Source organism: Populus euphratica, unplaced genomic scaffold (assembly GCF_000495115.2).
Source record: "Populus euphratica unplaced genomic scaffold, PopEup_1.0 scaffold343.1, whole genome shotgun sequence".
Lineage (NCBI taxonomy): Eukaryota > Viridiplantae > Streptophyta > Magnoliopsida > Malpighiales > Salicaceae > Populus > Populus euphratica.
In genome coordinates, this window is record NW_011500207.1 from 208,672 (window position 1) to 220,263 (window position 11,592).

The 11,592-nt window shown below is 32.6% G+C and overlaps 1 protein-coding gene across 1 annotated transcript; it reads right to left on the reverse strand.

The window, feature by feature from the left end:
• Positions 1–767: 767 nt before the first annotated feature.
• On the reverse strand, positions 768–2,456 carry LOC105112043 (endoglucanase 11-like). The gene is made up of 4 exons (XM_011007603.1): positions 1,943–2,456; positions 1,632–1,844; positions 1,333–1,533; positions 768–1,190 (listed from the first exon to the last, which is right to left on the reverse strand). The coding sequence occupies exons 1-4, from the start codon at positions 2,195–2,197 to the stop codon at positions 906–908; spliced, it is 954 nt and encodes a 317-aa protein (XP_011005905.1). The 5' UTR covers positions 2,198–2,456; the 3' UTR covers positions 768–905.
• Between the last annotated feature and the right edge of the window lie 9,136 nt (positions 2,457–11,592).

Below are 11,592 nucleotides of genomic sequence, written 5' to 3' on the forward strand. Positions count from 1 at the left end.
GTCTATGTTCGAGTGACACCTATGACTCGTGATCAAATAACCTGCCCATGTGTAAAAAATATCTAGAATTTATCACAAATGGTCTCTATTCAAGTGAGCAACCCATGGTTCATGATCGGTTAACCTGCTCATTTATGAAAAATATCTAGGACTTTTCACGAATGGTCTTTGTTTAAATGACAACTTATAACTCATGATTAGATAACTTGCCTGTGTGTGAACATATGTAGAATTTTTCATGAGTGATCTTTGTTCAGGCTATCAGCTCATGACTCATGATCGAGTAACCTATCCATGTATGAAAAATATCTATGACTTTTCACAAATGGTCCATGTTTTGACGACCAGCCTAAGGCTCGTGATCAAGTAATCTACTTATAGTTTTTGTTTGGACGATATGTTTATGCTTCGTGATTAAGTAACCTGTCTGTATGTAAAAAATATCTAGAATTTTCTAGGAATGATTTTTGTTCGAGAAACTAGCCAATAGCTCGTTATCAAGTAACCTGCCTATGCTGTAAGAAAATATCCATGTTTTTTTTGTCAGTATATAACTAAGAATTAATTCGTTGACCTTTGAGGATCCAATTTCAAAAGGACAATTCTTTTGAGATTCAACTTAGAATGACTGCATAATTGGGGGATTAATTTAAAAATTGCCGAACAAAAAAATTTGAAACACCTGTACATGGTTTTATGCCTCTGGATAACTTTTTTGTTTATAACTCTATAGCCCGATACCTTAACCATGGCTCATGAACTTTATCAGAAGGGGAGAGAGAAAAAAAAGTGAAAGTGTGATTTAAAGTAAATTAATATTATTTCATCTTTGAAACTGGACAAAAGCAAAATCCTATAAAGATTTCCAAAACCAATATAGCCGTTTTTGAACTTGAAGCATGTAATTAATGAGAGATGAAAAGGTTTGCTTTTACCTTGGAAGCCATGATTTGAAGGCCAGCATACTTGACATCCCAACTGAACTCTGTCATGGCCCAGCCAATCCCACCGAAACAATGAGCATTTCCGATGACGTACTCCAAATACTTGTCATCGCCGGTGGCCTTGTACAACCACATAGCTCCCCACAGCAATTCGTCTTTGTATCCACTCACCGACGCATAGTAGCTTTTCACCACCCCCACGCTTTCATCGTATTTACCTCTGTACTTGTCTCCAAACTCAAACAACTCCACCAAAACAATGATTATAAAATTATGTTGCACTAATACAGAATCCGCTAGAATAAAGAGTTGTATGAAATTGTAAGTTGAAATCATAACCCCGCAAGATCTAAGTTATCTTATGACTAAAGTTGGTCTTTGAATTTACCTGTTGGGCATGGTGCAAGAGTAGGTGAGAGTAATGCGGGTTTGTTCCCTTGAACACTATTGAAGCTGCAGCCATTGCCGCCGTAGTTTCTCCAGCAAGATCTGACCCAGGATTATTCTCGTCGATCTTGTAAGCTTGCCGTGATGTGGTCATGTCCTCTGGCCGTTGCCAGCAATAGTGGTCGGTGTCACCATCACCCACCTTACAATATGGGGCAATAAAGTTTGAATAATTAATTATGTACATAAAAGCAGCAAGGTAATACCAATTTGAATTGTAATTAATGCAATGTATCATACCTCTGCCCATAGCACATTCGGGCTGGTATGTGCCTTGATGAAATAATCAGTGCCCCATTTAATTGCTTCTAAGGCATGTTCTAATTCTCCGGCAATGGCAATCTGATGTTGAAATTCTATTACATTCCATGAAAGCATGGTCACAGTGAACGCCATTGGCAGTCCAAATTTTACATGGTCGCCTGCATCATAATATCCTCCAACCAAGTCTACCTACAAAAAATTCAATTGATTATTTTGAGAAAATTAAAATGTAAAAATTTTAGGGAGGGATTAATATATGGTAGTCAAGAAACTAAGTTTATACTAACTCCTTGTTCTAAGCCATCGGTGAGACCGGAATGGTGACGCCAAGTGACTCGTTGGTTGTAGGGTAAGCGACCGGAACGTTGTGACTCGAAGTAAAGGAGGCTCTTTCTTAAGGCATCACCATAATCAAAAGAAAGAGTTCTTGTATTCAAAAAGAGGAAGATAGAGATCAGGAGAAGACACCAACGTGTTTCAAATCTGGTAGGTTTTAGAGCTGCTCCATAATATCGATGCCGCTGCCTTCTGTCCATAGTCATCTTTCCCTCTAAATCCCAACTCCCCTGAAGAGCTTTTTTCTTTTTTCCTTTCAAGGGGTGGAGGGAGGCTAGGGACTAGGGAGAGACGGGAAAAAAAGGGAAGACGACTGAGGAGTCGCAGTGACTTTGAGTCGTGTCCTCAATCGATGTAGTGTAGGATCTGTACGTCTCCTGTGCGTGTCGCTCTTCTTTTGTTCTTTGCACAAGCATGATTTATGCAACGATCGATTTTTATTTTTTTCGTCCTTCTACAAGTGGAAACGGAGAGGAATATGTTAAGACTTTCGAGTCTCTCTCAATCTATGGAAAGATTGTGACTCTTTCTTTTTTTACGTTAGGTATTTTGAGTGTGTTTGTTTGCTAAGTGTACCGTGCGGTGCACTCATCAAAAACACAAGGCACAGCTCGCGAATAAACATAATCTTACTTCAATTACTCCATAGTTATCCTAAAAAAAGAAGAAGTTGTTTTCCCATTATATTCAAGGAATCAAATTATGGGGTAGCATACAAAATAATTTTTCTTTAATATATAAAGCTAGTTCGAAAATATCTTGCAAGTCTTTTATGCACAACGGACATTCAAATCATGTGTTTCGAACTTAATATACAAATGTCCATAGATTTTTGGCTTCCTTAACGAATTTGGGAACGAGGAGATGAACAGTTGTCTTCCTAGTATATTGCTTTGACAGAATGACAGTGGTTCTGTCTAACATTCTGGAACTAATTTTGGCGATTGTGCATCAATTAGAGACGATGTCATGACTGTTTTCATAAACGTATCAAAACCATTGTCTCTATTTAGAAAGAGTTTGTCGACAGGTTCTTGGATCGATCTTTTTATTTACAGTGCAAACTATCAGAACTACTAAATTATTTGACCTCTGGAATGAGGGCACTACTATGCAGGCACTGTCAACGTAGCCCTACTGATATTTCAACCAAAAAAAAACTATTTATATAGTCATTTAGAGTTCAGAAAAGAAATTATTTGTTCTTCAGTCCTGCCATGTCTCATTTGGCACTCCTACTTATTATTCAAATGCCATTTTGCTTCAGCGCAAAAAATCTCAAATATGCTTTGATAAACGACAGTTGCTGGGTAGTTATAGTGGTAGAATCATCAAATAATTTAGCTGGAGGCCATCAGGTGAAAATCAACAAAACCTTTGAGTAGTCTTGATTACACCAATCAATCCAAGATTGGTTGTGCCTAAGAGTATTACGTCATAATCATCTTCGCGTGTTAGTAAAAAGTAAACATAATTATTACCAAAAGCCAGCATCGCCATGATTATCCATGATTTTTAAACTGTGAAGTGGTTTCCCATCATATATTTACTAATTAAAAAGCAAGCAACCATATTTATTTGTTTATCTGCTATTGATCAAAGTAAAAATAAAGTTAGATAGTCGCCTACTCTAGGTGGTTTAAGCGATTTATTTTGTATTTCTTACATGGTGGACAAATAAATTAACAGGATTTTGCTATTAAATTAAAAGTAATAAATTATAAGGACTAGATGTTTTACGTACTGAAGCGCTGCTGGATTACTAAAATGTATCTATTGTGCTTTGAAATGTCTAGTTTCATCCTTAAAGTTTTTATATTTACATCTCTAGTTCATGTTGTTTTTAGTTGACACTCTGATCCTTAAATTTATTTTTTTTTTCCCTTGTTTCAATTCTTGGGTGTTAGAACAGAAGGGAGAAAATCATCAAAAAAACAAAAAGGAGAGAGAAAGATTTCAATCGACCACAAAAAAAATCAATTTTAATGTTAATGGATTCATCGAAAAGACGGGAGTTCAATGAAAGTGATTTGAGCATTTAATCATGATAAAAAGGTAAATTAGAGTTCAAAAAATTTGTTTAAATTAGGTTTAATTTTGAGTTTTGAGACTGATTAAAATATATTTTAGGATTGGAAATGTGATTATTAAAATTCCTAATATATATATATATATATATTTGGTGAAAATTAGATTAAAATCTAAGTTTTGGAATTCAACTTCCCCAAATCTTAATTTTTCAGTTATCAAAAATAATCAAATTTATTGTAGTTGATGACACATCACTACCTATATAAAATAATCAAATATGATACATTATCTATTTTAATCAAAAACAAAAGCAGATACATAGGACTAAGCTTTTTCCTTTTTAAGGTTAGGTGCTTGGGCCTTAGTTTTTAACCGAATCCAAGTATCTGATTTTTTTATTATTTTATAATTTTAAATATTCTAAAATAAAATTATTTTTAAATAAAACAATTATAATGTTATTTTAAAAATCATAAGTGATAATATTGTTTTCATATTATTAGAGGTTTTAGATGATAGTATTAGCAATTACTTCATGAATAATTAAATATGAAAATAATATGTATAATGCTTTTTAAAAAGTTTTTCTTGACTATTTAATAAGAATAAAATATATATTTTTATTATTACTAAGTTTTTAAATTAAGTATTATTTTATTTTCACATAAAGTAGTATAAAAATTATCAGAGCGTAATTATTTGCTTTTTATTAGAATTTACTTTTCAAATCATGGTAAGTATTTATTAAAAGAACATATATAAATTAAAAATAAATACTTTTATATAAAATAAAATAAAAAAACACATAATCAAAAGAAGTAAGATTTAGCTAGAGAAACTTTTGAAAAAGGTTCCTAAAAAAAAATTGTTTGTCCTACAGAATTATGTCTCTATGGTTTCTTAAAGGAACAACTTTTTTCATGGTAAAAACTCATTATCTTCTATTTTGTTAAAAAAAATAATTTGATAATCATTTACACAAATTTTTTATATAAATAAAGTAGACGGACTTATGCTAGCACAACAAGTTTTTATTTTTAATTTGAAAATTTAAAATTAAATAACATTATTCATTAAATGAAATATAATAAAACAATAGTATTTAATACAGCCAATTAAACCAGATTTGTACTATAAGACTATGCTTAAGATAGGTGCTTATTATAGTTATTTCAATTTAATGTAATTGTGATTTATTCACATTTCCAAAGTAAGAAGGTAAGATTATTAAATAGTATTGTTTTCTTTTATTTAAATGTAATAATATTTATCAATCCTTTTTATTTTTTTGTTTTAAAAGCAATTTTGAAAAAATATAAAAGAATTTTATTTTTTTGCTTCAAATTAATATTTTTTTATGTTTTTAGATCATTTTGATACACTGATATCAAAAATAATTTTTTTTTAAAAAAAATATTATTTTGATACATTTCTAAGTAAAAATTACTTTAAAAAACAATCATAATCACACTTCCAAACAAGCTAGCCGTAAGTGCATATGATTGACATATAGCATATCATCCTAATTAATAAACTTAAAAGGTTCTAGAGAAATAAATTTTTATAAAATAAAAAAAACTTAATAATATATAAGCACAAGTCAAGACATAAGATATAAATAGAAATATGTTTAGCGTTGTGGTAGTTTTTTTATTTTTAAAGTGCTTTTTTAATTAGTTTTTCACTTGAAAATGCATTAAATTGATTTTTTTAAAATGTTTTTTTATAATTTTGATATGTAAATGTTAAAAATTTTAAGAAAATATTAAAAATATATTTTAATTCATTTTTAATTAAAAAATACTTTTGAAAAACAAAATTCATCACATTATCAAATACATACTAAGACTACTTAGAATTAGTCAAGAATCAAGAAAGAAAGAGAAGATTAGTATCTAAATTATGTTGTGATTGCTTTATTTTGACTAAAAATTATAATTATTAAACTAGCCTCGTGGATCAACCTATAATTCATCAAATCAATGTTTGGCTTATGTCAGGTTTTTAAATTAGTTTATAGGTTGGCCTTGTTAAATTCATATTAAATTGGTTGAAAATCACTAAGTTGATTAACTCAACCATACTAGAATGAAATTTGACTAGATCAACTAAAAATTTTTTTTTTCAAAACAATATTATTTTAAAATTAATTTAGATTGACTCAATAAACTTAAGAACCAAACCTTGGAATTAGTCATTCCAAACTAATTTTGAATACTTTTTTTTAAAAAAGCATCATATACAAAATACAACAAATGCTTTGAAGTTAATTGTAATTTTAAACTCGTGATAATCAATTAAAAAGTCGTCATTTATACTAAATTTAGAAAAGAAGAAGTTGAAGCTAGTATACAAATAAAATGTTATTTTAGTAATGTTAAACATGAATAATTAAATCATGATTTTAATTAAAGGATTTAATTAAAGGCAAGTTTTTAATAGTCAAAAAGAGGCCTTCTCCTTCAAAATTTGAAAAGATTTCAAAATCCCCTTCACTTATAAAAAAAAAATTAAGAAACTTTTATGAAATCTCAAAGAAATAAAAATTATACCTTAATTTACCAAGATTTATTTATAGATCTAATTTACCAAAATTTATTTATAGATCTCACAACAGTCAATATATATTTTTAAAATATACTTGATAAAGTCATAAAAAAAACTTCACACTAAAATAAATTATTTTTTTTTTGCTGAGTTCTAAGCTTGCTTAATTTGTTCTTGTAAAAACAAGTCTATCATGGAATAAGAAATACTCTGATACTGGAGATAATATTTAAGTTTGATTGATCAAGTAACAAGCATAAAAAACCAAGAGGATGAAAAATAATGTTTAGTTACGTGTCGAAAAACTCAATATTCTCTTTATATTGTTGAGATGGAAAAAAAACTCCTCTCTTACTAAATCTAAGAATATATATATCCTATCTTGCAAAATATTTGAGCAGGTCACTATGATATTTTTCATTGTGATAGCTGTAAAATATCTTGAAAAAACAACATAGGCATTAGTGAGAGAGAAAGAGAGAGAGAGCGGGGGTGAGCCTGTCAGACTTTGATAATCTTCATAATCAAGTTACATGATAGCTCAATTGAGATGAAAAAAATCAACTCAAGTTAGCTCGATCAAGTTAAAAGATTCAGCTCAATCAAGCCTTGGTTAAGCCAAGCCCAATTAATTAGTAAGCCCAAAATTTTTATTTTTAGTTTTGCATTATTATTTTCCTCACAAGTCTTGAAAATGTACATGTAATTAAGATTTTAACTGGCTAAAGAGACTAAGAACATGCTTAAAGTGTAAGAGTTTACATTTGTCATGCTTGCACAAAAATGTTGCCTTTCAAGGTGTTGTAACCCAATTTTGGATTCACTAAAATTTTCTCGAATGTTATTTTATGTTATTATTCATAACAAAAAAAAATGAAATAAAAGAAGAAGAAGAAGAAGAAGAAGAAGAAAGAGAGTTTAAAATATATTTTCTCGAGTCAACCGCATCTTTCGATCAAAATCGAGTTCACCAGTTTAATACGGGTTAAACGATGTCAACTAGGATAAAAAATGAGTTTCGAGCCATTTCAGGTCAAAACCATCATTTTCGGTCAAAACCGAATCTACCAGGTCAATACGGGTTAAACCATGTCGATCGGGATGAAAAATGAGTTTCTGGCTGATTCGGGTCAAAACCGTCATTTTCAGTCAAAATCGAGTCCACCGGGTCAATACGAGTCCCACCATGTTGACCGTGATGAAAAATGAGTTTCGGGCCGTTTCGGGTCACAACCATCATTTTCAGTCAAAACCGAGTCCACCGGGTCAATACGGGTCCAACCATGTCGACCGCGATGAAAAATGAGTTTCGGGCCGATTCGGGTCAAAACTGTCATTTTTTGTCAAAACCGAGTCCACCGGGTCAATACGGGTCCCACCATGTCGACCGCGATGAAAAATGAGTTTCGGGTCAAAACCGTCATTTTCGGTCAAAACCGAGTCCACCGGGTCAATACGGGTCCCACCATTTCGACCGCGATGAAAAATGAGTTTTGGGCCGTTTCGGGTCAAAACCGTCATTTTCGGTCAAAACCGAGTCCACCGGGTCAATATGAGTTCCATCATGTCGACCGGAATGAAAAATGAGTTTCGAGTTGTTTCGGGTCAAAACCGAGTCCACCGGATCAATACGGGTCCCACCATGTCGACCGCGATGAAAAATGAGTTTCAGGCTATTTTTGGTTAAAACTGGTATTTTTGGTCAAAAAACCCAGTCCACCAAGTTGATACCCATATAAAGATTTTTTTGTAATTAAAATTGATTTTTAGTGGTTGAAAAGCTTTTTATAATAATGATTTGAATTTTTAATTTTACCCCTATAAATAAATATTATTATTATATATAATAAAACAAAAAAATAATTCAATTTTGTCACAATAGGCGGAGGATTTCTGTTGATGGTAGACAATGCAGCTGTACATTGAAAATTTTGCACACCGTAATTACCTGCACAATCTATGATTCGTTGTCCCTTTTCATTGGCTATTTAATAGCCAACGAAACCAAGCTCACAGGACGAACAGAAAACAAGAGAATTCGGAATTCTGAATTCGAGAGCAAACTATTCATATTGTGTTACTATTTGCTGCTAATTTTTTTACTTTTTCTTCACGCTAGTAAGATATTGAATTTTTTTTAAAATAATTTGAAAAATATCAAAAATATCCTAACCGTTAGATCTAATAGTATTTAAATCTGAGCCTTTGATTTCTTAGGATACAATAGGCTTTACCACATCGGATTAAAACTCAAATCCATCTCAGCCTTTAAAATAATATGCTCTTTGATCCTGTTGCGCCACGTCATCAGGTGTACCAAACACTCGGTACACCGCGACACACCAAATCATAGCCCAGCTCATCCTGATCGTCCGATCAACTTGCAGATCAAGCCAATCACAGTCGCACGATCTGTTCATCCGCGATCCAACGGTTCCCAGGCTTCAGACGCACCGGTGCACCATATGCTCGTTCACACCATATCAAAACTTAGAGCCCCTCTCTCCTCTCGCCGGCGATTCTCTATCTCTCCTCCGATCTTCCATTTCCGGCCATTTTAAGCGGCCAAACCACCACAGAAAAGTGCATCGCCTCCTCTAAAGCAAAACCCTGGCCGTTTTACATGATTTCACCAGCGATTCTAGCCGGAAAAAGGTCGCGACAGTCATTGGCCGACCGAGCTTCGAGTTGTCGATTCTCCTTCATCAGCCATCAACAGCCATCGAGACCACCACCATCAGAATTCTCGTCCTCAGATCTACCAGAATCAACCATCTTTTGGTCGGAATCTCACCGGAAAATTTCACCGTCGTGAACAGTAGCCGTGCGTGAGCCACAAGCGCCGCTAGTGGCATTTTCATAAATTTCAGAGAATCCGAGGGTATTTCAGTCTTTTACCTGTAAAGTGGCACTCAGGTAATTTTCTATGATTTTTTATGGTATTTTTGATATTTTTATATATAAATACTTGTAAATTTTTGCATGTAAAAAAAAAGAAACAAAAATAAACAAAAATAAATTTAAAATAAATAACGACGCGGATCCAACACCCATTTTATCATGTTACTGTTCATGGGTCAAAACCCGATTCTCAAGAATGGATATACCCATTTCTCAATGATATCAAAATAATTTTTGTTTTATAAAATAAATATTATTTGTCGACACGTCTCTTTTATTTACAGAAAAGGACCGATGTCAAAAATTTAAATACCAAATATGGATTATGTCCATTATTATTTCTTTTGGTAAATTAGACATAACTCTTCTTTTTAGGGACAAACATCGACATTTTAGACAAAGTCTCCTAATTTTAGGGACTGATGTCATTTTTAACACGTCTTCTATTTTTAGGGACTGACGTTAACCATCTTAAAAAATTTTGCAAATAAGCTCAAAATATGATAACATTTGAATCAAATGAAAAACACACAAGTAAGGGTAACCTTTTTCTGAAAGGATATTTTAAGGGTGATGTCTACCTTCCCTTAATCATAACTAACCCAGTACCTAAATCTTTGGGATCAGTGTCTAATTTTGGATTTCTAGTTCCCTCAAATTACTAGATGGCGACTCCAATAAAATCTTTATTTCCCCTAATCAAGAAAAAAAAACAATTATTCTTTTTTGTTAAAACAAACAAAAAGGAGTGGAGTCGTCGCCCGAGGTCGTGTAGCGACAGAATGGCGACTCCACTAGGGATTTAGGGTTGAACCAACTGCTTGTGTTTGCTTTTCATATGCTTTTTCTTATTGCTATTTATTTTTGGCATTTATTTTATTTACATTATTTATTACTGTAATTCTTTTCAATTTTCCATATTGCCACATACATGCATGATATTTATTTGTGTATTCACACACTTCACGGTGAACCCATAAAAGCTCTAGTCCCGAGCTCGTCCTTTTTAAGATTAGAAAAGAAAGATTCAAATGGCAAGTGTGGCTTATGTCCACTAATGCTCATTTGGATTTTCGTTTGGATTGTAACTCATCCTATGCAATGGGTATTGTGGAATGTTTTCCCATACTCATGTTGTATAAGGTTAAGAGGCCGATTACTTCACTAGTAATTCGGGCAATCTAAGAACCAAATAATTTCTTTAAGGATAGAATAAACTAAGCCAAATCTTATGAGTTAAATCCTATCAAATAGGATGTACCCTTTAAGACACAAATAAATATCAATGCATTAACATACATTTTTATATACATTCCATATTCTCATTATATCTCCACCGATCCTTATAGGAAGTGTGAGATGGAACAAACCAATACTATTGAGGAATTTTTTACCAGATCAGAATTGAGTCAACATGATGAAGGGGATTGTTTGCCATCAGAATTTGAGCCTCAATTACCAGCACACGTTAAATTAGATGACAGACCACTTGGTACAGGAAAACTACTAGATTATTGGGAAATGTTATCCGTTCATGATCAGATCGATTTTCAGAAACAATATAGGGACTTGTCACATTTACTAAAAATTAGGGTCTAACATGCTTGTTTTCAGGCCATGATAGGTTTTTGGGATCCAGAATATCGGTGCTTCACTTTTGCTACTGTGGATATGACTCCTACTATCGAGGAGTATGAATCTCTGCTAAATTGTCCCAAGTCAGAAAAGGTGTACTTTTACACACCTATAGAGCATGCATTTTCTAACTTTGCTTGGATTACCTAGATAGACTGTCAACTAGCAAAATCACATGCAACTAAACGAGGAAATAGCCAAGGTTGGTTTTAGAATGAACTAGAAGCTATATTCAAGAGGAGATTACATGATGAAAGCAATGAAATTCGATTGAGAATTTTGGCCTTGGGCATATACGGTTTTGTTCTTTTCCCATCTGCCGAGGGAATGATCGATTTTGAGGCTGTTAATGTATTTAAAAATGTGGTGACCCTTAAAATTAATCCTGCTACAACAATATTGGCAGAAACTCTCTCATCCTTGAATTATTGTAGAAAAGCCGGAAAGGGTCGTTTAAGATGTTGCTTCCAGCTGTTGTTTGTCTGGA

What these genes read in the sequence shown, in the direction of transcription:
- LOC105112043 (XM_011007603.1), bottom strand. Translation starts at nt 2,197, where the DNA reads ATGACTATGGACAGAAGGCAGCGGCATCGATATTATGGAGCAGCTCTA. An exon ending in CGAATGTGCTATGGGCAGAG is followed by an intron (nt 1,534 to 1,631) that starts GTATGATACATT and finishes CCATATTGTAAG; the next exon opens with GTGGGTGATGGTGACACCGA. An exon ending in TCTTGCACCATGCCCAACAG is followed by an intron (nt 1,191 to 1,332) that starts GTAAATTCAAAG and finishes GTTTTGGTGGAG; the next exon opens with TTGTTTGAGTTTGGAGACAA.